Source organism: Pimephales promelas, chromosome 3 (assembly GCF_988280905.1).
Source record: "Pimephales promelas chromosome 3, fPimPro1.hap1.1, whole genome shotgun sequence".
Lineage (NCBI taxonomy): Eukaryota > Metazoa > Chordata > Actinopteri > Cypriniformes > Leuciscidae > Pimephales > Pimephales promelas.
In genome coordinates, this window is record NC_142771.1 from 47,992,023 (window position 1) to 48,018,079 (window position 26,057).

At 41.4% G+C, this 26,057-nt stretch overlaps 1 protein-coding gene and 19 non-coding genes across 21 annotated transcripts in view; 1 reads left to right on the plus strand and 19 right to left on the minus strand.

The window, feature by feature from the left end:
• LOC120487209 (uncharacterized) overlaps positions 1 to 6,806 on the plus strand; it is a 42,930-nt gene extending 36,124 nt beyond the window's left edge. For both annotated transcript variants that reach the window (XM_039683463.2, XM_039683466.2), the window contains 2 exons: positions 190 to 371; positions 476 to 6,806. In XM_039683463.2, coding sequence (XP_039539397.2) covers positions 190 to 371; positions 476 to 6,028 — 5,735 coding nt within the window. In that variant the 3' untranslated portion in view covers positions 6,029 to 6,806. The remainder of the gene's footprint in view (positions 1 to 189; positions 372 to 475) is intronic.
• Positions 6,807 to 16,496: 9,690 nt separating this feature from the next.
• trnag-gcc (transfer RNA glycine (anticodon GCC)) lies at positions 16,497 to 16,567 on the minus strand. The gene has a single exon. It is a non-coding gene; the product is annotated as a tRNA-Gly (tRNA).
• Positions 16,568 to 16,989: 422 nt separating this feature from the next.
• trnag-gcc (transfer RNA glycine (anticodon GCC)) lies at positions 16,990 to 17,060 on the minus strand. The gene has a single exon. It is a non-coding gene; the product is annotated as a tRNA-Gly (tRNA).
• A 176-nt stretch (positions 17,061 to 17,236) lies between these two features.
• trnag-ccc (transfer RNA glycine (anticodon CCC)) lies at positions 17,237 to 17,307 on the minus strand. The gene has a single exon. It is a non-coding gene; the product is annotated as a tRNA-Gly (tRNA).
• Positions 17,308 to 18,115: 808 nt separating this feature from the next.
• trnav-uac (transfer RNA valine (anticodon UAC)) lies at positions 18,116 to 18,188 on the minus strand. The gene has a single exon. It is a non-coding gene; the product is annotated as a tRNA-Val (tRNA).
• A 463-nt stretch (positions 18,189 to 18,651) lies between these two features.
• Positions 18,652 to 18,724, minus strand: trnav-aac (transfer RNA valine (anticodon AAC)). Its single transcript has one exon. It is a non-coding gene; the product is annotated as a tRNA-Val (tRNA).
• Positions 18,725 to 20,104: 1,380 nt separating this feature from the next.
• On the minus strand, positions 20,105 to 20,177 carry trnav-cac (transfer RNA valine (anticodon CAC)). Its single transcript has one exon. It is a non-coding gene; the product is annotated as a tRNA-Val (tRNA).
• A 415-nt stretch (positions 20,178 to 20,592) lies between these two features.
• On the minus strand, positions 20,593 to 20,665 carry trnav-uac (transfer RNA valine (anticodon UAC)). The gene has a single exon. It is a non-coding gene; the product is annotated as a tRNA-Val (tRNA).
• Positions 20,666 to 21,127: 462 nt separating this feature from the next.
• Positions 21,128 to 21,200, minus strand: trnav-aac (transfer RNA valine (anticodon AAC)). The gene has a single exon. It is a non-coding gene; the product is annotated as a tRNA-Val (tRNA).
• Positions 21,201 to 21,759: 559 nt separating this feature from the next.
• On the minus strand, positions 21,760 to 21,832 carry trnav-cac (transfer RNA valine (anticodon CAC)). The gene has a single exon. It is a non-coding gene; the product is annotated as a tRNA-Val (tRNA).
• A 412-nt stretch (positions 21,833 to 22,244) lies between these two features.
• Positions 22,245 to 22,317, minus strand: trnav-uac (transfer RNA valine (anticodon UAC)). Its single transcript has one exon. It is a non-coding gene; the product is annotated as a tRNA-Val (tRNA).
• A 267-nt stretch (positions 22,318 to 22,584) lies between these two features.
• On the minus strand, positions 22,585 to 22,657 carry trnav-cac (transfer RNA valine (anticodon CAC)). The gene has a single exon. It is a non-coding gene; the product is annotated as a tRNA-Val (tRNA).
• A 123-nt stretch (positions 22,658 to 22,780) lies between these two features.
• Positions 22,781 to 22,853, minus strand: trnav-aac (transfer RNA valine (anticodon AAC)). Its single transcript has one exon. It is a non-coding gene; the product is annotated as a tRNA-Val (tRNA).
• A 219-nt stretch (positions 22,854 to 23,072) lies between these two features.
• On the minus strand, positions 23,073 to 23,145 carry trnav-uac (transfer RNA valine (anticodon UAC)). Its single transcript has one exon. It is a non-coding gene; the product is annotated as a tRNA-Val (tRNA).
• Positions 23,146 to 23,411: 266 nt separating this feature from the next.
• trnav-cac (transfer RNA valine (anticodon CAC)) lies at positions 23,412 to 23,484 on the minus strand. Its single transcript has one exon. It is a non-coding gene; the product is annotated as a tRNA-Val (tRNA).
• Positions 23,485 to 24,239: 755 nt separating this feature from the next.
• Positions 24,240 to 24,312, minus strand: trnav-cac (transfer RNA valine (anticodon CAC)). Its single transcript has one exon. It is a non-coding gene; the product is annotated as a tRNA-Val (tRNA).
• Positions 24,313 to 24,435: 123 nt separating this feature from the next.
• trnav-aac (transfer RNA valine (anticodon AAC)) lies at positions 24,436 to 24,508 on the minus strand. Its single transcript has one exon. It is a non-coding gene; the product is annotated as a tRNA-Val (tRNA).
• Positions 24,509 to 24,727: 219 nt separating this feature from the next.
• Positions 24,728 to 24,800, minus strand: trnav-uac (transfer RNA valine (anticodon UAC)). Its single transcript has one exon. It is a non-coding gene; the product is annotated as a tRNA-Val (tRNA).
• Positions 24,801 to 25,066: 266 nt separating this feature from the next.
• Positions 25,067 to 25,139, minus strand: trnav-cac (transfer RNA valine (anticodon CAC)). The gene has a single exon. It is a non-coding gene; the product is annotated as a tRNA-Val (tRNA).
• A 755-nt stretch (positions 25,140 to 25,894) lies between these two features.
• On the minus strand, positions 25,895 to 25,967 carry trnav-cac (transfer RNA valine (anticodon CAC)). The gene has a single exon. It is a non-coding gene; the product is annotated as a tRNA-Val (tRNA).
• Positions 25,968 to 26,057: the final 90 nt, after the last annotated feature.

The window sequence follows — 26,057 nt, forward strand, 5'->3', positions numbered from 1 at the left end:
ATGTAAGGTACAACTGTTACTGCATACCAGCGATAAAAAATAATTTCTATTATTGTAGCAGTATTATAGTAATCTGCAACTAAGTGTGATTAGTCCATTGTAGCACATATCTAATTTCTGTCTTTAACAGCACCTTTGAGTCCACTAATAGCTTTTGTAATGTCTGGCTGTCTGTGTTCCACTCAACAGGAGACTGTGAAATGGCCTTCTGTGGGGGTGTGAGCTGTATTTTGGAGCCACTAGTTTTTGTAGCTCTCTCCAAGGCTAAAATGATCTCCCCTGATGGCACCAGTAAACCCTTCAGCAGCAAAGCAGATGGATATGGGAGAGGTGAAGGCTGTGGGATTGTTCTCCTAAAGCCTCTGAAAAAGGTAAACCAATGAGATTGTCTCACATAAACATATCACCATAACAACAATGCACCTTATGATAAAGTACTATAACCAAGAAACAGAAGTTATTTATGTTTTGACAGGCTCTTGAGGACCATGATCATATTTGGGGTATCATCAGCAAAACTGCAGTAAATCAAGACGGCCACAGCGTTAGTCCAATCACCAAACCATCCATGGTACAGCAGGAGGAGCTTCTTAGAAAAATCTACTCAGAGACTGACTTGACTAGTGTCGAGTACATTGAGGCTCATGGGACTGGGACTCCAATTGGAGATCCAGTAGAGGCAGGTAGTATCTCAAAAGTCATTGCCAAAGCAAGACCTCAAAAGTCAGGGCCACTCATCATTGGTTCTGTTAAAGGCAATATTGGACACACAGAATCTGCAGCAGGTGTTGCAGGGCTCATAAAGGTTCTTCTGATGATGCAGCATGAAACCATTGTGCCATCATTGTTCTACTCTTTGGAAGACTCCAGCATAGACGTTAAATCTCTCAATATTAAAATCCCCACCACAGCAGAAAAATGGATCAGTGACCCCAGAGGAGGGAGGTCAGCAGGAATCAATAACTTTGGGTTTGGTGGAACAAATGCACATGCAATTGTCAGACAATATGTGCAGTCAAAAAAGCCAAAAGCTCAGCTGATCAGCAAATCCCATCAGTATTTTGTAGTCTCTGCAGCCTCCGAAAAATCCATGAAAATTATTATTGAAAAAATAGCAGAACAGATCAGCACAGGTAAAATATCAGATCTACAGTCTTTACTGTACACATCTGCATGTAGAAGAAGTCACTTGAAACACAAGTACAGGAAAGTAATTCAAACATCATCATTGGCAGATCTGCAAGAGAAACTTACTGCTGCTGTAGAGAAAAAGCTTGCACAATCAAAGACCGACTCCAAGCTAGTTTTTGTGTTTTGTGGCAATGGTGTTACATATCAGGGTATGTGCAAGCAGCTCCTAAAACAAGAGCCAGTTTTCAGAGAGGAAATCGTAAAGATTGAAACTTTGTTGCAAAGACACAGAAGTTTGAATCTGATACAGATGTTGGAAAGTGAATCTGAGAAAAGTACAGAGCCATCTGATCCAAAGATTGTCCAGCCTCTTCTGTTTGCTATTCAGGTTGCTGTTGTCAAACTTCTACAACACTGGGGCATCAGTCCTGATGCTGTTTTGGGGCACTCTATTGGAGAAGTCGCTGCAGCTCATTGTTCTGGTTTGCTGTCACTTGAAGATGCAGTGAAAGTCATACACTATCGAAGTTCTTTGCAAAGCACTGTGACAGGAGGGAAGATGCTGGTAGTCAGTAATATGGCTGTTTCTGAAGTCTTGAAAATTCTTCCATCTTACTCAGGAAGGATTTGTCTGGCTGCTTATAACAGCCCTCAGTCATGCACCCTCTCAGGAGATGCAGATGACATTGACAGGCTGCAACAGAATTTGAGCAACTCAGCCAGTGGAAAAGATTTGTTCCTTCGCATTTTAGACGTACCTGCAGCATACCACAGTCACAAGATGGATCCCATTTTACCCAAAGTGGAACAGAGTATAGGCTCATTGCAGGCACATAATTTGGAGACAGAATTGTTCTCAACAGTGACCGGTGTTAGTTTGTGTTCCTCGGATTTTATTACTGGTGAATATTGGGCAAAGAATATCAGAGAGCCAGTTGAATTCGAACAAGCTGTGAAGTCTGCAGCTAAAAACAAAAGGAGTGTTATATTTGTTGAAATTGGTCCAAGAAGATCTTTGCAGAGGTACATCACTGAGACTCTGGGGAATGACTTCACTGTGATTCCCTCAGTGCATCCTGATAAAGATCACGAGACCATGCTTGCTCTTGTTTCCAAACTGTTTGAGCTTGGGGTTAAAGTGGACTGGGAAATGTTCTACAGCGGTTTTGAGACTGAACCAGTTCCCTATCCACGATACCAGTTTGATGATGTGAAGAGAGATGTCTTTGCTTCACATTTGCCGTTGATCAGTCACACTGGCAACCATCCAGTAGTTACACAAATGGGTACAGACAGTTCAGTGTTCAGCTGTGATTTATCCTCTGAGTCAGTGGCCTTTCTGCAGCACCACAAGCACAATGGGGTTGCCATTATTCCTGGGGCATTTTATGCAGAGTTGGGCTTAGCAACTTACATGGCATACGCAAAACCTAAGGTTCCACTAAATTCTCTGCAGCTCAGCATAACATTCCAGAGTCCATTCGTTTTCACCCAGAATGCCCCAGATATTAAAGTACATCTAGATCCATCAGACCATTTGGCTGATAACACATGTAACTTTAAAATACAGTCTACTTCCGCAGTCTTTGCATTTGGCAGAGTAGAAGCAAAACCAGGTAGATGTCCTGAAGAACAATTCATTTCAGTAGACCGTATTTCAAAAAGATGCACATTCCACATGACGACTGAGGAACTCTACAAGAATCTAAGTCAAACAGGATTTGAGTATGGGTCTGTCTTCAGAAATAAGGTAGATGTTTATTGTGGGGAAGAATACAGAGAGGCGATATCTATTGTGAAGGTCCCAAAGGAATTACTTCCTGAATTACACGACTATCACCTTCACCCTGTGGTCTTGGATTATTTCATGCAAATTGTTCCTGTAACTATAGGGTATGACCAATCAGCAAGACCTCAATTTCCTGCACAAATAGGAAGCCTGACTGTATTTGAACCATTGCAAGAGGAGATGGTTTTTTATCTGAGAGCAGTTAATGTGAGAGAAGATTATTTTGACATTTGTGGCTGCTTAGCCAACAAACAGGGTAGAGTGTTAGTTGAATTGATGCATGTGAAGATCCGAATGCTAGGAAGTCGTTCCCAAGTAGTCGAGGAGTACTTCTACCATAACAATTTCAGTATCATCTCTGAAGCTATCAGATTTGATACACCGATTAAGGCATTGGTCTTTTCTGACCAGGTAGGAATTTCTGAAGCTTTGCAACAGTACTTGGACCCAACATCTAGATATGTGTCTTCTTCAAACAGTAACACACTGTTAGAAGGCAGAGTGGAATATTTTTTGTCAAAACTGAAAATTTCAAGTGTAAACTTTCAAGAAATTTTGTTCATGTGGGGTGATGGAGACCTAACCTCTCTTGAATCAGAGAAGGTCTTGGACAGTATGGCAGGGTTTTGTGAGATTTTCAGAAAGATTGTCGGATATCTCAAGGCACTTCATTTCCCAGGCAATATCAGAGTAATAACCTATAGGTCGTCTGAGACCCTAGTGAACTTTATAAACCCTGGGTTTGTTCTGTTAGGCATGACGAGAGCATGTGCAGCTGAGTTGCCACAACTTTCCTTCCAGCTGATTGACATGGGTTCTGCCACTTTTGAAGACATCAAAGCTTTGGTCCAGGTCCTCAGGTCTTACCCCTGTAACAAATATCCAGAGCTAGTAGTGAAGGAGGGCAAAATTCTCAAACCTGAAATCACCCACACACCTTTGCCAACCAAGGCAATCTCTTCAAGAAACATACACGTATTGCAAAATGAAGACTTCATTTTGCAAACATCTGACCCATATATAATGACAAATCTCTCTGCAACAAAAATGGATAATCATACTGTACTGATTCAAGGAAAAAATATTGAGCTTCAGCTCAGTAAAATCTGTGTTCATTCATCAGATTACTTTCCAGTCAGCATTTCTGACCTGAATCAAGGTAAGACATTGTACTGGAACAAGCACACAAATGAAAACCATAAGCTCTTAGCCCTTGACTTCAGTGGCACTGTCACAGCTGTGGGTAAAGATGTCAGGAAATTTAAAGTTGGTGATCATGTTGTGTCTTGTTACCCTGTGGCTGCCAACACTAAAGTAGTTCTCCCAGCAGACGTTTGCTGCAAAGCAAAACGGTTTTCGTTCCTGAATGGCGTGCCTTGTGTCTCTTTTATGGTACTAGCTTGGGAGATCTTGCATAAGGCTTTACCCCAGGCTAAACAGCAAAGGAAATTGGGTATTTTCTCCACTGTTCCTGATTCAGCTTTGATGAAAGTGTTGATTGCTATTGCAAACAGATTAGGTTGGAATGTCAGAGTGAGCACACAGGCTGATCAGCTGTCTTGTGATTTTAGTGAGGTTGTGGGAGCTGTCCTTCTACCTCCTTATAATGTAAAAACCATTGAAGTAGCTAGCAGCGTTAGATGCATCAAAGACATCGTGTTTGTCTGTGACAACCAGGTAGATTTCCCATTGAATTCAACGACATTCAGTACAAATGACGAGGTCTACTTCCATGTCCTTTTTATGTCCCAAGTAATGCAGAAATGGTCTCTGCAGACACAAATGCCACAAATCTACCGTTGGCTGAAATCCTTGGATTTGGACAGAAAGTCCTTGTCTTTAGACACAACAGCTGTTCAAAAAGTGAAATCTCAAAACATTGATCTTACGTCTTTAAAAGAATCTGAATCATACTTCAGATGCCAGATCCTACCTCTCATCATCCTGAACAGTGAAGCCAAGAACCAGCTGTCTGACATTCCAGTGATGCCTAAACACAGTCTATTCCAGGAAAATGCAGTTTATATTGTCACAGGTGGTCTAACAGGGTTGGGCTTTGAGACAGTAAAGTTCATTGCTCAGAGAGGAGGAGGCAACATTGTCCTTCTGTCTAGGAGTAATCCAAACCCTCAAATGCAACAAGAGATAAGTCAGGTCAGTAGCCATTGGGGTTCTGTCATTAAATCTCTGCCATGTGATGTTTCAGTTTCTGAGCAAGTGGACCAGACAATTGTTAATATTGGAAAACTATTTCCATCCAGTCCCATCAAAGGGGTGTTTCACAGTGCGGTTGTCCTGCATGATGGGCTGATTGAACGTCTTGACAAATCTCTTTATGAGAAAGTTATGAAACCAAAAGTAAACGGAGTGATTAACCTTCACCGTTCTACCATACAGTGCAAACTGGATTACTTTGTGTGCTATTCCTCCATCTCTGCCTTCATTGGCAATGCCTCACAAACTAATTATGCTGCAGCTAATACATTCATGGACACTTTCTGTCAGTACCGCAGAAACATTGGTCTTTCTGGACAGTCCATTAATTGGGGGGCTTTAAATCTTGGCCTTCTTCTGAACAAAGTCCATTTCCAAAGATTTCTGGAGGCAAAGGGAATCATGCTTTTGGAGATTCCAGAAATCCATGAAAGTCTTGAGCAGTGTCTCTTGATCAACAAACCTCAACAAGTTGTATGTAGGTTCAATTTTAAAAACAGCTGGAATAACATCCTCAGTCAGAACAAATCCCTGAGTGTACGCTTGTTCAAAATAGCACAGGAAGCTATTAGTAAAGCCGGAGTGTTCATATCTAGAACTGAACTACCCATGACGTCATCCTCACCACGTGATTATCTGAGGTTCATGATTAGTGAAACGACTGGTGTTGAGATGGACGAGCTGAATGATGATGTTCATCTTTTCGATTTAGGCATTGATTCAATGTTAGCCATGACTCTGCAGAATCTTATCTTCAAGGATAGAGGTTTGAATGTCCCTTTAGTGACTCTACTGGATCCAAATAGCACACTGGCAACTGTTATCAAAGTCCTGGAGGTGAACTGTGTTGACGAAGATCAGAGGGAAGATGAGAGCAATTCCACATACTTGTAATGGGGATTTGTATTTCCCCACAGCAGTCTTTTTGAAGCCTCAAAACAAATAATATTTTTTTAGGAAATTCATGAACTTTTGAAGTGCAATATTACTACTACAGTTCACCAAACTCAAATTTTTAGGATTCCTGCATCCTCTGTATTAACAGTAAGCCTACATATCATTATGATAAATTGGGTTATGCAGAAAATTCTGACTGGACTTAACTGTAACGTCAGGGCCAGGAATAAAGCGGAGAGTGAATCAAAACGCAAGCACTTTAATTAAATGAACAGGTAATCCAGGGAAAATTACATCACAAGGAACTCAGGGCAGGAACAAGGAACATCTACAGCAAGCAACAAACAACAACTGGAGAACAGAGGTATAAATACACAGACAAACAAGCTAAACAAGATAACAAGGTGGCATGGCTAATCAGAAACACCTGGGGAGACTAATCAACAAAACAGGGAACAGCTGAACATGAAAAGACAGGGGAACACATTTTGTATCTAATTTTCTTTTTTCAGTATATTGAGACAATTTATTATTCTGACTAAAGAAATCATGATAAAGGTATTTTTAAGTTTGGTCTGAAGTTACAACAAAGATGTATGAAAATGTATGAATTAACTTCTAATTAATTAACACATCTAATAGTATCAGTATGAAGACATTATTGTTTATATTCTGAACAATGTTTAAAATAATAATAACGGTATAATGCTTGCACTTCCTGCATAGTTTTAGGCTTTCTGGGGTAATTACTAGCATCATGTTGATATTTTACGAAAATGTTTAAATAAAATTAGATGTGAATATGGTATGATTACTTATCAGTAAAACTACAAAGAAAGCAGTATGGAATGTCATCGAAATTTGACCATTGCAACTTATATATATTGCAATATATATTTGAGGAAGTGGTGGTTTGGCCTGATAGGACTTTCATAAGGTGTATGATTTATTGATAAAATAAAGAACAGTGAACAACCCTATTACTCAAATCTCTGCAAAATAAAGAAATGGAATGAAAAATATTCAGTAACTCTTTCAACAAAGCCTGTATTTATAATGCATTATACATGTACACTTAATGTATTACTATAGATGCATATCGTCTTATAAACAATCTTTGATGATGTTGTATCATCTGATAAATAATAAAACCAGTTACAATACATTATATCGGTGATCGTTTTCTCCTGTCTGCCTCGCTGCCTGCTGTGCTTTGTGTTTGTTTGCTCAAAGGCTGCTCTGTCTAAACATCGTATTAGCTTCATATTTCTCTGTTTTTAAACATTTCTAGGATGGAGCATGATGACGTACTGACGTAGTGGGTGTGTGTGTGTGCGTTGGGTGCGAAAATTCATGGCAGCGCGCCGCTGCTAGAAAAAGATAAAAAACCTTTTTAGTTTTGTTTTTTTTTCCTTCTCTCTCTCTCATTTTTTTTCGTAACAACATCACTCACTTTAAACCTAACTCAAAACCTGGATTTCATCTCAGACCTGGACCAACTGGAGGATTACATTGATCATCACTTAAACAGACTGTTTACAATGGGGTGATCACGCAAAGCCAAAAAACCACGCACTTCGGATTCTTCTCCCGTATCAACCGATTCACCGCCGTCACCAACATCACCAGCATCCACCCTGATCAAAACAAACTGCTGTTCCGACATACTTTTATCAATCAACGAGCGATTATCTAACCTGGACTCTAGACTCTCACTAATCGAAGTACATGCACAAAGAGTTTCAAAACCTCCGTCATAGCCTGGAATACAGTCAACAACAAGTCGATGAAAATAATTCACTGAAAAGCTCCGTGGACACACTCACTGCAAAACTTTCCACTGTAAACACTCAACTTACTTACGTCATCGCCGAGAACAAAGCCATGCAAGAAACTATCCTGGATATACAGTCACGCAGTATGAGAGACAATCTAACCTTCTCCTGCATTCCCGAATCATCCACCGAAGACCACGAAAAATCTGTTAAGGACTTCTTGGTTAATCAGCTCAAACTTGCACCAGAGACTGTGGAGCACATCACCTTCCACCGCGTTCCCCGTATAGGACAGAAACTCGTCAACGCCACCAGTTCCCGCCCCATCATTGCCAAATTTGAACATTTCAAGCAAAAAGTACTGGTTCAGCGACAAGGACGGCAGCTCAAAGGGACTAATTACGGACTCAACGACCAATATCCACAAGAGATCATCCGCAGACGTAAGCTACTGTTGTGGAAATTCTTTTATCAACATCTTAAACAACAGTTGAAGAACAAATGAAGATCTCGAAAGTTATAAGTGTTAGTATTTATTTCTTGCAAGAAAGGCAGTTCACACACAGACAGAGTCTGATATGAGAAGGGCAAATGTCTTCTCATTTTACAGAGTTTATATACCCAAAAGATCAACCTCCTAGGTGTACCTCCTCCTCGTCTTATCTTTGGACTAAGGCCCCTGAGTTCTATGCATCTCCACAGTCAGCACATATGTCACTTAAGAAGCAACACCTAACCAAACATGTCTTGTTCTTGATGCACTCAAAATTATCTATTGCTAAGAAAGACAGACCATTCTGTCTTTTTGTACTGTCCTATTGACCTCTTTGCAAAGCGGACACTATTGAACTATTTGCAAAGGAGATGATGATGCATCTTGCAACTTCACAAACCACTCAAGCAGATATATGTTTCAAGATATAGAAAGAAAATAAATTTTCTATTACATTCCACTCTTTTTGTCATATCTTGAAAATAAAAAACAAGCCAGAAAATTTCCTTTCATAAAAGTAATCATAATACAAAAATAAGAAAGAAAAATGAATGTAAAATAAAATTAAGAAGAAGTAAACTCCACATAATTTGATATTCTTCCATCGTCATAGTTTGCTGGTTTGACTTTTCCCATAACATTTTCATTAGTCACATTCATAAGCATTTACTTCCACACCCTACAAAATTTCATCAACATAATTTTCCACGTCCATCGGGATGTTACATGTTCTACATGCTGTCATTGTTACATATTCACCCCCCAGGTCTATTTCCATTAGGCTATTAGTTGCAATTCTGGAAACCATCGATTTGGTACAAGAAACCACACATGGAATTGCAGTCAATGTTATACCTAGTACAGGAGCAACTACAGATATTAACCATCTCGACCATCCTTCTAGGCCCATGAACCACTCATCCAGAAAATTTAAAGCATCTTCAGTCTTGTTAGCTAGTTTTAAAACCTGCCATGCTAACCCATTAATCTTTAACAGACTCGCAGCAGTTTCTCCCCCTGCTAAGAAAGACCATCCTGTCATTGCAACTCTACTAGTCCATGGATCCCATAGCTTTGTACCTTGGTACATCATAGGCATACTTTTTGACACTTCTCTTTTCTCCCTGTGGTTATCATTCAGTTGTTGTTTACCATCTATCCTGTATATACTGGTACCTACGTCTAAAAGAGCTGGATAACAGCACCCAATCCAATCTTTGGGTGAAGAGTGATATGTGTTTTGTCCACATACCCACACTGTAGCAGCTGTGCTGTCATTAAACAAACTCTTAGTCAAAGAGCAATCAATACTTTTTCCCTCTATATCACATCCTTTATCCGTCAAGTCTTTTTCCGTATGACAATACGATTGTCCCAACTTTATCAGTCTCTTCTCATCTACTTCTTTCCCTCTTTTTCTACACACACACACACACACACACACACACACACACACACGCACACACACACACACACACATATCTCCAACCTGTGGCTTCACTTCCAAAACATTCTTTTTCCCACCTGTGTAATGCTCTGTTGGATTTGTACAGCTGACATCCTTTTCTGCACTACTTCATTTTTCACTTCCTCCGTCAGTCTCAATGTTTCCCACATTCCACACAAAATTAGCCTCTTTAATTTGTTCAGGTGTTGGCTTTTAAACGGGTGTGCTTTCCAAGTTCTATCCATCTGTAGACACCACCAACATGATTCCTTTATCTCCAGTGATTGTCTCTGCAAAACACTCAACATACAGGCTTTGTTACCCCCACATTGTGCTCTACCATGCAGAACTGTCCTATCTTTATGATTCAGATCAAATTGTTGTTCTAACCATGTTCTTCTTCTTCTATGCTTTTGCTATTCAGCACTGGGCCAAATTTCCCTTGCTCAGATGGTTGATCATTCATTGTTATAGTAAGTGGGACATATGTGCCTTTCCCTGAAGTCCACCACACAAAATATCTACCTCCATAAACATCCTTCCAGCCACATGGTTCCTTACAGAAATACATAGTTTTACCCCACTCTTTAATAGCTTCTTCCTGTGCATTTCCCAATGCTGTGATGGGGTCACATACTATTGTAAGTTTTGATCCTTTCCCTTTTACTATACCCAATTGGATGCCGTCCTGTACAACTACCTGGAGGCACCCACTAATTAAGAGGATAACATTTAGTAATATACTGCCACCTGGCATTACCATGCCAGGCCAAAAAGTGTTCTTGTGTAAATGCAAATGTTCCAGTTGGTCTGTAGATGTAAGATCTGAGTCCTGGTTGAGTGGTGCTAAGAAATGTCACTCCGACTCCTTCACCGTCGACTGAATAAAGTTCTTTTTCATGTGTTCGCACCACCCCTAGTATGCTTGGGTCGTTTACACAATCCTTAATCCTTGGGCCAGTGGCTATAGTGCTGGGTTGAAAAATCAGCCACTGAACAGGCCCAAAATAATTGCTTTGAATACCCAGATTCTCGGGCTGTGTGGGGAATGGCTCTCCCGTTAATGGCTCCGGCACTTTCCGACAGTGCGTTCCATGGATCCATGGCACCTCCTCCCCGACCTTCACGGCAGTGTGAATGACCAGTAGCACCTGGTATGGCCCTTGCCACCTCTTTTGTCTCCAGTGCTTCCTTCTAAAGTCCTTGATGACCACGAAATCCCCTGGACGGATGGACTGCAGAGGTCCGTCTGCCACCTCCGGAACAGTTGCCTTTACCTGTCTAGATATATCACAGAAAACCTTATCCAGTTCAACACAATAATTCAACATATCTTTTTCACACAAAGCAGTGTCAGGCAATGTTCTTTGATCGTGTGGTTCCCAGCCCATGTGTGGCGGTCTTCCAAAAAGGATTTCAAATGGGGAGAGATTTACCCTCCCTCTGTGTCTCATTCGCATGTATGTGAGTGCTATGGGCAATGCTTTTGTCCATTTTGAAAACATGTCTACTGCGACCACACAGTATTTCTTCACTTCACTTGGTGTTAATTCAATGTTGTCAATCATGACGTGACTGAAAGATTTGTCTGGGCTGGGATACCCCACTAGTTTCATTGCCTGACCCTTACCCCCATTGTTTATTGCACAAATCATGCACCTGCTGCAATACTCCTGGGCCACTGTGGAAAAATCTTTTGTAAACCAGTTATTTTGCATACATTTCAGCATCCCCGCTTTTGACGAATGGTCCAATCCATGCGTCAACCTAGCATAAGCTGAAAAGAAATGTTTAGTTAAACATGGCTTGCCATCAGGTCCTCTCCACATACCTGGAATGTGACATTTCAACAGGGCAACACCTTCTGGCAGGTGTAATGGCTCTAATCTTCATTTCAGCGTTTCGTTATAAATTGTTGGATTTTTGCAAAAACCTTGGCACAATCGTGTGAATGTATATGGTTTACCATTGAAATTGAAAGCGAACCAAAACTGAGAGTCTTTATCAACTGGTACACTGAAGAAGGCTGTAACGGTTACCAGCTGGAGTGCCCTCTTGAGCCACCAGAGGGCACTCCAGATAAGACTATGTTTCACACAAACTACATTTCCCAGAACTCACTGCCCGGACTCATCATCACTGATCACATTCACCTGTACCTCATTCACTGATTGCATTCACCTGTGTCTCATCCTGTTAGTGTGTCTATATATACCTTGTGTTCACGTTCAGTGTTTGTGAAGTCTTGTTTAAGTGTTACACTGCATTTCTGAGCGTTTTCCGGTTTTGTTTTCTGGTTTTTGACGTTGGATTGTTCTTGGATTTTGATTACTGCTGCCTGCCCTGACCTCTGCTTGTTTCCCGGATTCCCACTGTGTATTCTCCATTGTCCTGTCTGCTAATTCTCGACCCTGCCTGTACGACTAATCTTAAATAAAGCTGCATTTGGATGTTCATCTCCAAGTCTCGGAGCAGTTCGTAACAAAGGCATTTGAAATATCTACCACAGTGTAACAGACTGTCTTTGGTGAAATTTGAGACAGTATCGGATATGAATTTGGCAGGATCGGAGCTCTGGCCTTCTGATTTTTTTTTTTTTTTTTTTTTTTTATTATTATTATTATTATTTTTTTATTGTTTTATAATTTTTTTTTATTATAATTTTTTTTTAAGGAAAAATAGGTGTTCTGACAGGTGAATCTGGACACGGCACAAACACGCCCCTTTCCAGTAATGAATTAAATACAGGGGTGATACCATCAATAGCCTCTTGTTTTATAGCATATTGCATTCTCTTAGGTCTGTAATCAATTTTTGGAGTGATCTTAACGGGATCCCTTTAATCAGACATACATCATATTTGTCACGTGCCCAGAGTCCCTGTGGAACTGCTTCTACTGTAAACCCTCGGGAATAGACATTTCTTCATTCTTTATCATTGCAAAGTCACACAACACTTCAACTGTCCTAAATCCCTTAATGTGTTTACTTAATGACTGTTTGTAAAACCCTGTACTCCTGGACTGCCACACATTTTTATCAGTGGTCAGAAACCAGTCTGTTAATGAGTCACAGTGTTTCACAAACAGCCCCAAATCTTCCCACTTTGTGTGGCTTTGCAAGGGAGATGTGTGGGACGGCCCCCACCACATCATAAAGCGCTAGCTGCCTATCAGTCAATTCAATCTTTACAGCACACAACTTGACCAAAATAGCACTGAGGACTGCAGTTCCTCAATTTCCATTTTAATCCATTTTACAGCAAAAAATTCATCTGGCTCATTGCTGATATGACATGTACAATGCAAATTACTTTCTTCCATGAAATCATGGTCAGCAGGCATCCTATTTGTGGCTTTTGTTTTTAAACCACTTTGAGGAGTGCTCCATTCAAGCACATACAATATTTCAGCAGGTATTTGTATCATAGTCATATCAGCAGTGAGGCCATTGTCATCACAATACAAGTTCATCTTCAATTTACACATTAAATCTCTACCCAGCAGATTACATGGGCAAGTTTTTTTTTTTTTTTTTTTTTTTTTTAAAGAAAAGCATGCGCAAATGAGTGATCACCAATCTGACAAGACAAATCTGCAGTATATGGTTCCCTCTCCAGATGCCCTGTGGCACTCCTGGAGGTTGCCCATTTATCAGATAATACAGTTAAATCAGGCAATTCAGTATGTTTAACTACAGAGTTTGTTGCTCCAAAATCTATTAAAACTTAACTTTTCTGGCCTCAACTTTTACTTCAATCATTGGTAGTTTTGTGAATGCTTTATAAATTTGATCATTGTTTGCAAGCAAGATTTCTTCATTGCAGGAAGCAGAAATAGAAATAAGACATAGTTACCACCTGGGAGTCAGACCTCTCACCGTCGCTCCCCTCCCCCTCTCAATCTCCTTGCTTATTTGGTTGTTGATGTTTCTGAAATAATTGTAGTTGAAATTCCACTTGATTCAGAGGATGTGGACAGTCATTTTTCCAGTGTCCCTTTTGTCTGCAATTAAAACAGACTTCAGGGTCGTAAAGGACCCTGTTACCCATTCCTCGTCCTCTTCCTCTTTTACCTCCATCTCCTCCTCCTCTTGGATGATTTTCCATTATCAAACCTCCCATTTTCAGCAGAGCTAGTTGAGTGTCTTTTACAGTCTTTTTCTGCTTATTCTTGGCTTGATCTTTCAGCAGCTGTTGTTGATGGTTTGCGTGTCGTCGGATTTCTTCCAGGCGCGCTTGATGGTAGCCCACACAAGATATTTTGACCCTTTTTCCTATTTCATGGTCCAGGCTATCCAGAAAAACAGTTTTTAAGTATTCTTCATACGTACTTATGCCAGTTGGGACCGCAGCCCCCCCAGCTGGTGGACTTGGTTCAGTCAAACCACTGCACCGGTCAAATACTGCTTTCAGTCTTTGAAAAAAAATCTTCGGTGTCCTCTCCGTCTTTCTGCTTACATGCTCTGATCTTGTCGGTGTGGACGTGCGCTGGAAACACTGTTTCAAGTGTGGTTTTTAGCTCGTTGACTTTGTTCACATAGGTAGAGTTGGTCTCGTCTTCCCAGATTGGGTTCACCAGACGTGCGTCTGTGGGACAACGGCCAGTCATTTTTGACAATTTGGTAGGACCATGTTTCAGCTTCAAAAGTCTTATCAGTTCATCAATGGTGGGTCTAAATTCTTTGCAGAATGCTTCAATTTCCTCACCCAGCTGTTTTCCTCCTGCATCCAGGTCAGACAGATGGCAGGCTGCTTCTTTGATATCTGCCTGTATCCATGGTCTGTGGATCAGGATTGGACCTTCATGTCCTGCAACTTCGATCATAGGTGCTCTGATCATCATCTCGTCGTACTTTTCATCTTCCTCCTCCAACGTGTTATAGTCGTCCTCCGCATTCAGGATCAGAAATCTCCTTCCTGAATCATCTCTTGTCAATGATCTGGTTTGAGGACCTTGAAATCCTCTACCTTGACTTGCCTTTGGTGTTTTGTTCTGGAGTTCTCTCTTGGACCTCTTTTTAAATTTTCTAGCTGGAGGAGTGTAGGCAGGAGGAGGAGAGAGGACTGTAGCTGGAGCTGTCAGGTCTGGATAGGCAGATGTTGACCTGTCTTTTTCTTTTTCATCTTTGTCAGGATCTTGTCCTCCAGCCGCTCCTGGCTGTTCTTGCGGTTGTGGTTGGAAGGGGGACCGGGGAGCCGGATAGTGGTCATCCTCAGCCAGGCGATTTTTCATACATCTCATTTCCTCGGAAGAAAAAGAAACAGAATTAAGCAAAGTTTTCCTGGCTTGTTCTGCCTTAGCATCTTTACTATCTGCACTTTCTAATGGTGCCAATGCTGCATTTATTTGTCTTCTTTGTCTGTTAATTGTCTCATTTAACCATAAATCTATAATTTGACCATCAAGGTCATAAATATCTTTTTCTTTTCTTTTTGGACTTGCTTTTGTCCAATTTTCTTTGGTCTTTTGCAGATGGGTTACACTCAAACCCCCATTAAACCCATATTTTTCAATTATCTGTGGTATCCTGTGATGCCACCATGTTCCATTTTTCTTTGTCATAGAACTAAAATTTATTTTCGAGAAATTCACTGTCTCCAACGACTCTTTACTTTTACAACTACCCATTATTATTATTTTTATTTATTTTTTTATTTTTTAATTTTTATTTATTTTTTTATTATTATTTAATTTACACTAATTAGACTTTTTTCAGATGACTTACTGAAAATTTCCCGCGTCATCACTCACGCTGCCAGTAGTCCGTCACCACTGGTCTTTCCTTTGAGACTTTCCCCGCGTCGTCACACACGCGCCTGCCAATAATCGTCATTATTGGACTTTATTGAGACTCCCACGTCTCACTGACTCTTTGGGGAAATGTGCACGTCTCACTGACTATTTTGGAATATCTTTTTAGTGTAAAAAAAATGTTTTCTCACCATGCTTTTTGCAGCGTGATTTCTTTTAATCGTAATCGCGTCCACCTAGACCTTCCGTGGTGTTCACAATTCTCCCGTCCCTCAAAGTTGGGGGTTTGGAGCCATAGACTTTTTGTCTTTGGGATGATCAGTCAATTGATTCTTCCACGGAGGTCATCAGTTTTGCGATCCCATCCTCGTCGCCATATTGTTGTGGAAATTCTTTTATCAACATCTTAAACAACAGTTGAAGAACAAATGAAGATCTCGAAAGTTATAAGTGTAAGTATTTATTTCTTGCAAGAAAGGCAGTTCACACACAGAGTCTGATATGAGAAGGGCAAATGTCTTCTCATTTTACAGAGTTTATATACCCAAAAGATCAACCTCCTAGGTGTACCTCCTCCTCGTCTTATCTTTGGACTAAGGCCCCTGAGTTCTATGCATCTCCACAGTCAGCACATATGTCACTTAAGAAACAACACCTAACCAAACATGTCTTGTTCTTGATGCCATTAAAAATTATCTATTGCTAAGAAAGACAGACCATTCTGTCTTTTTGTACTGTCCTATTGACCTCTTTGCAAAGCAGACACTATTGAACTATTTGCAAAGGAGATGATGATGCATCTTGCAACTTCACAAACCACTCAAGCAGATATATGTTTCAAGATATACAAAGAAAATAAATTTTCTATTAGAGAGGTTATGCTTTATTGGTTGCATAAGAGATGGAAGATTAGGAACACTTGTTGATCTTGAGTTAGCAGAAGTTACATACAAAAGCTTTAAAGAACCAGCCCGCTGGGACATCTGAACTAACTTTCCGCATTGGCCAGGAATCGGACCCGGGTTTCCCGCGTGGCAGGCGAGGATTCTACCACTGAACCACCAATGCTCGACAACCCCAAACAGACACGTCCTTGAGTGATCGCTAAGAACAGCTAGTGTGGTTAAGCTTCATGGGTTGCATAAGAGATAAAAGATAAGGAACACTTGTTGATCTTGAGTTTGCAGAAGTTACACACAAAAGCTTTAAAGAACCAGACCGCTGGGACTTCTGAACTAACTTTCTGCATTGGCCGGGAATCGGACTCGGGGCTCCCACGTGGCAGGCGACAATTCTACCACTGAACCACCAATGCTCGACAACCTCAAACAGACACGTCCTTGAGTGATCGCTAAGAACAGCTAGTGAGGTTATGCTTCATGGTTGCATAAGAGATGGAAGATAAGGAACACTTGTTGATCTTGAGTTAGCAGAAGTTACATACAAAAGCTTTAAAGAACCAGACCGCTGGGACTTCTGAACTAACTTTCTGCATTGGCCGGGAATCGGACCCGGGTCTCCCGCGTGGCAGGCAAGAATTCTACCACTGAACCACCAATGCTCGACAACCCCAAACAGACACGTCCTTGAGTGATCGCTAAGAACAGGTAGGGAGGTTATGCTTTATTGGATGCATAAGAGATGGAAGATAAGGAACACTTGTTGATCTTCAGTTAGCAGAAGTTACATACAAAAGCTTTAAAGAACCAGACCGCTGGGACTTCAAAATAATCTTTTTGCATTGGCCGGGAATCGGACCCGGGTCTCCCGCTTGGGAAGCGAGAATTCTACCACTGAACCACCAATGCTCGACAACCTCAAACAGACACGTCCTTGAGTGATCGCTAAGAACAGGTAGGGAGGTTATGCTTTATTGGTTGCATAAGAGATGGAAGATAAGGAACACTTGTTGATCTTGAGTTAGCAGAAGTTACATACAAAAGCTTTAAAGAACCAGACCGGTGGGACTTCAAAATTATCTTTTTGCATTGGCCCGGAATCGGACCCGGGTCTCCCGCGCGGGAGCCGAAAATGGTTAAGCTTAACTTCCCTTAACTTTTCCCATTCATTCTCTATGGTAGTGCTTAACACTACGGATGGTCAAAAGCGACTGAAACGATAGACTGCCCACTGTCCTTAAAATGGCAAAAAGCTGCTATTTTTGTTGGCAGACTAAACATTTTTTATTACTCTAAAGGAAACTTCAATGGTCATTTGTTTTGTTTTAGTCCTTTTCTAAAGAATTTACACTGCAAATCGCCCTGCAAGTGTTCTGACCTGCTCAACAGAAAACCACTAGAAAAATGTTAGCAAAGACCATCCACAGTTTCCGCCCAGTTTCGAACTGGGGACCTTTCGCGTGTGAGGCGAACGTGATAACCACTACACTACAGAAACCTCCTTATCTAAGACATGTGCTTTTTCGAAAATGCCTCCATCCCATAATCTTTCCTGCAAGCATTGTGACAAGCTGTTTAAATTCCACAAACAACAGATAAGAGCTCATTCGGAATGACAGTCTGCCTACAGCTCTTTGGTACAATTGCCCTCACCTAATTTCAATAGTCCAAAAACTTTGTCGCGAATTTCAGCACGTATATTAAAAACCCCTTTAATTGTTTCCGCCCAGTTTCGAACTGAGGACCTTTCGCGTGTAAAGCGAACGTGATAACCACTACACTACGGAAACTTAACTTGGAAGACAGTCCGACCTCTTTTAGCGTACGCTTGTTCAAAAGCGACTGAAACGATAGACTGCCCACTGTCCTAAAAAATGGCAAAAAGCTGCTATTTTTGTTGGCAGACTAAACATTTTTTATTACTCTACAGGAAACTTCAATGGTCATTTGTTTTGTTTTAGTCCTTTTTTAAAGAATTTACACCGCAAATCGCCCTGCAAGTGTTCTGACCTGCTCAACAGAAAACCACTCAAAAAATGTTAGCAAAGACCATCCACAGTTTCCGCCCAGTTTCGAACTGGGGACCTTTCGCGTGTGAGGCGAACGTGATAACCACTACACTACGGAACCATGCCCTGTAGGTGCAGGCAGAAATCATCTGGTGCAGGCTTGTTAAAAAGTGTATAAAGGAAAAGTGAGCTGAGCCCTCCTGTTGTGGCAAACCGTTTAAATTTTCTGCCAGAAGCCAATTGCTGTTTCTGCTCGGTTTCGAACCGAGGACCTTTCGCGTGTTAGGCGAACGTGATGACCACTACACTACAGAAACCTCCTCATGTAAGACATGTGCTTTTTCGAAAATGGCTCCATCCCATAATCTTTCCTGCAAGTATTGTGACAAGCTGTTTAAATTCCACAAACAACAGATAAGAGCTCATTCGGAATGGCAGTCTGCCTACAGCTCTTTGGTACAATTGCCCTCACCTAATTTCAATAGTCCAAAAACTTTGTTGCGAATTTCAGCACGTATATTAAAAACCCCTTTACTTGTTTCCGCCCAGTTTCGAACTGAGGACCTTTCGCGTGTAAAGCGAACGTGATAACCACTTCACTACGGAAACTTAACTTGGAAGACAGTCCGACCTCTTTTAGCGTACGCTTGTTCAAAAGCGACTGAAACGATAGACTGCCCACTGTCCTTAAAATGGCAAAAAGCTGCTATTTTTGTTGGCAGACTAAACATTTTTTATTACTCTACAGGAAACTTCAATGGTCATTTGTTTTGTTTTAGTCCTTTTCTAAAGAATTTACACCGCAAATCGCCCTGCAAGTGTTCTGACCTGCTCAACAGAAAACCACTCAAAAAATTTTTGCAAAGACCATCCACAGTTTCCGCCCAGTTTCGAACTGGGGACCGTTCGCGTGTGAGGCGAACGTGATAACCACTACACTACGGAAACATGACCTGTAGGTGCAGGCAGAAATCTTCTGGTGCAGGCTTTTTAAAAAGTGTATAAAGGAAAAGTGAGCTGAGCCCTCCTGTTGTGGCAAACAGTTTAAATTTTCTGCCAAAAGCCAATTGCTGTTTCTGCTCGGTTTCGAACCGAGGACCTTTCGCGTGTTAGGCGAACGTGATGACCACTACAGAAACCTCCGTATGTAAGACATGTGCTTTTTTGAAAATGGCTCCATCCCATAATCTTTCCTGCAAGCATTGTGACAAGCTGTTTAAATTCCACAAACAACAGATAAGAGCTCATTCGGAATGGCAGTCTGCCTACAGCTCTTTGGTACAATTGCCCTCACCTAATTTCAATAGTCCAAAAACTTTGTTGCGAATTTCAGCACGTATATTAAAAACCCCTTTACTTGTTTCCGCCCAGTTTTGAACTGAGGACCTTTCACGTGTAAAGCGAACGTGATAACCACTACACTACGGAAACTTAACTTGGAAGACAGTCCGACCTCTTTTAGCGTACGCTTGTTCAAAAGCGACTGAAACGATAGACTGCCCACTGTCCTTAAAATGGCAAAAAGCTGCTATTATTGTTGGCAGACTAAACATTTTTTATTACTCTACAGGAAACTTCAATGGTCATTTGTTTTGTTTTAGTCCTTTTCTAAAGAATTTACACCGCAAATCGCCCTGCAAGTGTTCTGACCTGCTCAACAGAAAACCACTCAAAAAATTTTAGCAAAGACCATCCACAGTTTCCGCCCAGTTTCGAACTGGGGACCTTTCGCGTGTGAGGCGAACGTGATAACCACTACACTACGGAAACATGCCCTGTAGGTGCAGGCAGAAATCTTCTGGTGCAGGCTTGTTAAAAAGTGTATAAAGGAAAAGTGAGCTGAGCCCTCCTGTTGTGGCAAACAGTTTAAATTTTCTGCCAAAAGCCAATTGCTGTTTCTGCTCGGTTTCGAACAGAGGACCTTTCGCGTGTTAGGCGAACGTGATGACCACTACACTACAGAAACCTCCTTATGTAAGACATGTGCTTTTTCGAAAATGGCTCCATCCCATAATCTTTCCTGCAAGCATTGTGACAAGCTGTTTAAATTCCACAAACAACAGATAAGAGCTCATTCGGAATGGCAGTCTGCCTACAGCTCTTTGGTACAATTGCCCTCACCTAATTTCAATAGTCCAAAAACTTTGTTGCGAATTTCAGCACGTATATTAAAAACCCCTTTACTTGTTTCCGCCCAGTTTCGAACTGAGGACCTTTCGCGTGTAAAGCGAACGTGATAACCACTACACTACAGAAACTTAACTTGGAAGACAGTCCGACCTCTTTTAGCGTACGCTTGTTCAAAAGCGACTGAAACGATAGACTGCCCACTGTCCTTAAAATGGCAAAAAGCTGCTATTTTTGTTGGCAGACTAAACATTTTTTATTACTCTACAGGAAACTTCAATTGTCATTTGTTTTGTTTTAGTCCTTTTTTAAAGAATTTACACCGCAAATCGCCCTGCAAGTGTTCTGACCTGCTCAACAGAAAACCACTCAAAAAATTTTAGCAAAGACCATCCACAGTTTCCGCCTAGTTTCGAACTGGGGACCTTTCGCGTGTGAGGCGAACGTGATAACCACTACACTACGGAAACATGCCCTGTGGGTGCAGGCAGAAATCTTCTGGTGCAGGCTTGTTAAAAAGTGTATAAAGGAAAAGTGAGCTGATCCCTCCTGTTGTGGCAAACAGTTTAAATTTTCTGGCAAAAGCCAATTGCTGTTTCTGCTCGGTTTCGAACCGAGGACCTTTCGCGTGTTAGGCGAACGTGATGACCACTACACTACAGAAACCTCCTTATGTAAGACATGTGCTTTTTCGAAAATGGCTCCATCCCATAATCTTTCCTGCAAGCATTGTGACAAGCTGTTTAAATTCCACAAACAACAGATAAGAGCTCATTCGGAATGGCAGTCTGCCTACAGCTCTTTGGTACAATTGCCCTCACCTAATTTCAATAGTCCAAAAACTTTGTTGCGAATTTCAGCACGTATATTAAAAACCCCTTTACTTGTTTCCGCCCAGTTTCAAACTGAGGACCTTTCGCGTGTAAAGCGAACGTGATAACCACTACACTACGGAAACTTAACTTGGAAGACAGTCCGACCTCTTTTAGCGTACGCTTGTTCAAAAGCGACTGAAACGATAGACTGCCCACTGTCCTAAAAAATGGCAAAAAGCTGCTATTTTTGTTGGCAGACTAAACATTTTTTATTACTCTACAGGAAACTTCAATGGTCATTTGTTTTGTTTTAGTCCTTTTTTAAAGAATTTACACCGCAAATCGCCCTGCAAGTGTTCTGACCTGCTCAACAGAAAACCACTCAAAAAATGTTAGCAAAGACCATCCACAGTTTCCGCCCAGTTTCGAACTGGGGACCTTTCGCGTGTGAGGCGAACGTGATAACCACTACACTACGGAAACATGCCCTGTAGGTGCAGGCAGAAATCTTCTGGTGCAGGCTTGTTAAAAAGTGTATAAAGGAAAAGTGAGCTGATCCCTCCTGTTGTGGCAAACAGTTTAAATTTTCTGGCAAAAGCCAATTGCTGTTTCTGCTCGGTTTCCAACCGAGGACCTTTCGCGTGTTAGGGGAACGTGATGACCACTACACTACAGAAACCTCCTTATGTAAGACATGTGCTTTTTCGAAAATGGCTCCATCCCATAATCTTTCCTGCAAGCATTGTGACAAGCTGTTTAAATTCCACAAACAACAGATAAGAGCTCATTCGGAATGGCAGTCTGCCTACAGCTCTTTGGTACAATTGCCCTCACCTAATTTCAATAGTCCAAAAACTTTGCGAATTTCAGCACGTATATTAAAAACCCCTTTACTTGTTTCCGCCCAGTTTCGAACTGAGGACCTTTCGCGTGTAAAGCGAACGTGATAACCACTACACTACGGAAACTTAACTTGGAAGACAGTCCGACCTCTTTTAGCGTACGCTTGTTCAAAAGCGACTGAAACGATAGACTGCCCACTGTCCTAAAAAATGGCAAAAAGCTGCTATTTTTGTTGGCAGACTAAACATTTTTTATTACTCTACAGGAAACTTCAATGGTCATTTGTTTTGTTTTAGTCCTTTTTTAAAGAATTTACACCGCAAATCGCCCTGCAAGTGTTCTGACCTGCTCAACAGAAAACCACTCAAAAAATTTTAGCAAAGACCATCCACAGTTTCCGCCCAGTTTCGAACTGGGGACCTTTCGCGTGTGAGGCGAACGTGATAACCACTACACTACGGAAACATGCCCTGTAGGTGCAGGCAGAAATCTTCTGGTGCAGGCTTGTTAAAAAGTGTATAAAGGAAAAGTGAGCTGATCCCTCCTGTTGTGGCAAACAGTTTAAATTTTCTGGCAAAAGCCAATTGCTGTTTCTGCTCGGTTTCGAACCGAGGACCTTTCGCGTGTTAGGCGAACGTGATGACCACTACACTACAGAAACCTCCTTATGTAAGACATGTGCTTTTTCGAAAATGGCTCCATCCCATAATCTTTCCTGCAAGCATTGTGACAAGCTGTTTAAATTCCACAAACAACAGATAAGAGCTCATTCGGAATGGCAGTCTGCCTACAGCTCTTTGGTACAATTGCCCTCACCTAATTTCAATAGTCCAAAAACTTTGTTGCGAATTTCAGTACATATATTAAAAACCCCTTCACTTGTTTCCGCCCAGTTTCGAACTGAGGACCTTTCACGTGTAAAGCGAACGTGATAACCACTACACTACGGAAACTTAACTTGGAAGACAGTCCGACCTCTTTTAGCGTACGCTTGTTCAAAAGCGACTGAAACGATAGACTGCCCACTGTCCTTAAAATGGCAAAAAGCTGCTATTTTTGTTGGCAGACTAAACATTTTTTATTACTCTACAGGAAACTTCAATGGTCATTTGTTTTGTTTTAGTCCTTTTCTAAAGAACTTACACCGCAAATCGCCCTGCAAGTGTTCTGACCTGCTCAACAGAAAACCACTCAAAAAATTTTAGCAAAGACCATCCACAGTTTCCGCCCAGTTTCGAACTGGGGACCTTTCGCGTGTGAGGCGAACGTGATAACCACTACACTACGGAAACATGCCCTGTAGGTGCAGGCAGAAATCTTCTGGTGCAGGCTTGTTAAAAAGTGTATAAAGGAAAAGTGAGCTGAGCCCTCCTGTTGTGGCAAACAGTTTAAATTTTCTGCCAAAAGCCAATTGCTGTTTCTGCTCGGTTTCGAACCGAGGACCTTTCGCGTGTTAGGCGAACGTGATGACCACTACACTACAAAAACCTCCTTATGTAAGACATGTGCTTTTTCGAAAATGGCTCCATCCCATAATCTTTCCTGCAAGCATTGTGACAAGCTGTTTAAATTCCACAAACAACAGATAAGAGCTCATTCGGAATGGCAGTCTGCCTACAGCTCTTTGGTACAATTGCCCTCACCTAATTTCAATAGTCCAAAAACTTTGTTGGGAATTTCAGCACGTATATTAAAAACCCTTTTACTTGTTTCCGCCCAGTTTCGAACTGAGGACCTTTCGCGTGTAAAGCACACGTGATAACCACTACACTACGGAAACTTAACTTGGAAGACAGTCCGACCTGTTTTAGCGTACGCTTGTTCAAAAGCGACTGAAACGATAGACTGCCCACTGTCCTAAAAAATGGCAAAAAGCTGCTATTTTTGTTGGCAGACTAAACATTTTTTATTACTCTACAGGAAACTTCAATGGTCATTTGTTTTGTTTTAGTCCTTTTTTAAAGAATTTACACCGCAAATCGCCCTGCAAGTGTTCTGACCTGCTCAACAGAAAACCACTCAAAAAATGTTAGCAAAGACCATCCACAGTTTCCGCCCAGTTTCGAACTGGGGACCTTTCGCGTGTGAGGCGAACGTGATAACCACTACACTACGGAAACATGCCCTGTAGGTGCAGGCAGAAATCTTCTGGTGCAGGCTTGTTAAAAAGTGTATAAAGGAAAAGTGAGCTGATCCCTCCTGTTGTGGCAAACAGTTTAAATTTTCTGGCAAAAGCCAATTGCTGTTTCTGCTCGGTTTCGAACCGAGGACCTTTCGCGTGTTAGGCGAACGTGATGACCACTACACTACAGAAACCTCCTTATGTAAGACATGTGCTTTTTCGAAAATGGCTCCATCCCATAATCTTTCCTGCAAGCATTGTGACAAGCTGTTTAAATTCCACAAACAACAGATAAGAGCTCATTCGGAATGGCAGTCTGCCTACAGCTCTTTGGTACAATTGCCCTCACCTAATTTCAATAGTCCAAAAACTTTGTTGCGAATTTCAGTACATATATTAAAAACCCCTTCACTTGTTTCCGCCCAGTTTCGAACTGAGGACCTTTCACGTGTAAAGCGAACGTGATAACCACTACACTACGGAAACTTAACTTGGAAGACAGTCCGACCTCTTTTAGCGTACGCTTGTTCAAAAGCGACTGAAACGATAGACTGCCCACTGTCCTTAAAATGGCAAAAAGCTGCTATTTTTGTTGGCAGACTAAACATTTTTTATTACTCTACAGGAAACTTCAATGGTCATTTGTTTTGTTTTAGTCCTTTTCTAAAGAACTTACACCGCAAATCGCCCTGCAAGTGTTCTGACCTGCTCAACAGAAAACCACTCAAAAAATTTTAGCAAAGACCATCCACAGTTTCCGCCCAGTTTCGAACTGGGGACCTTTCGCGTGTGAGGCGAACGTGATAACCACTACACTACGGAAACATGCCCTGTAGGTGCAGGCAGAAATCTTCTGGTGCAGGCTTGTTAAAAAGTGTATAAAGGAAAAGTGAGCTGAGCCCTCCTGTTGTGGCAAACAGTTTAAATTTTCTGCCAAAAGCCAATTGCTGTTTCTGCTCGGTTTCGAACCGAGGACCTTTCGCGTGTTAGGCGAACGTGATGACCACTACACTACAAAAACCTCCTTATGTAAGACATGTGCTTTTTCGAAAATGGCTCCATCCCATAATCTTTCCTGCAAGCATTGTGACAAGCTGTTTAAATTCCACAAACAACAGATAAGAGCTCATTCGGAATGGCAGTCTGCCTACAGCTCTTTGGTACAATTGCCCTCACCTAATTTCAATAGTCCAAAAACTTTGTTGGGAATTTCAGCACGTATATTAAAAACCCTTTTACTTGTTTCCGCCCAGTTTCGAACTGAGGACCTTTCGCGTGTAAAGCACACGTGATAACCACTACACTACGGAAACTTAACTTGGAAGACAGTCCGACCTGTTTTAGCGTACGCTTGTTCAAAAGCGACTGAAACGATAGACTGCCCACTGTCCTAAAAAATGGCAAAAAGCTGCTATTTTTGTTGGCAGACTAAACATTTTTTATTACTCTACAGGAAACTTCAATGGTCATTTGTTTTGTTTTAGTCCTTTTTTAAAGAATTTACACCGCAAATCGCCCTGCAAGTGTTCTGACCTGCTCAACAGAAAACCACTCAAAAAATGTTAGCAAAGACCATCCACAGTTTCCGCCCAGTTTCGAACTGGGGACCTTTCGCGTGTGAGGCGAACGTGATAACCACTACACTACGGAAACATGCCCTGTAGGTGCAGGCAGAAATCTTCTGGTGCAGGCTTGTTAAAAAGTGTATAAAGGAAAAGTGAGCTGAGCCCTCCTGTTGTGGCA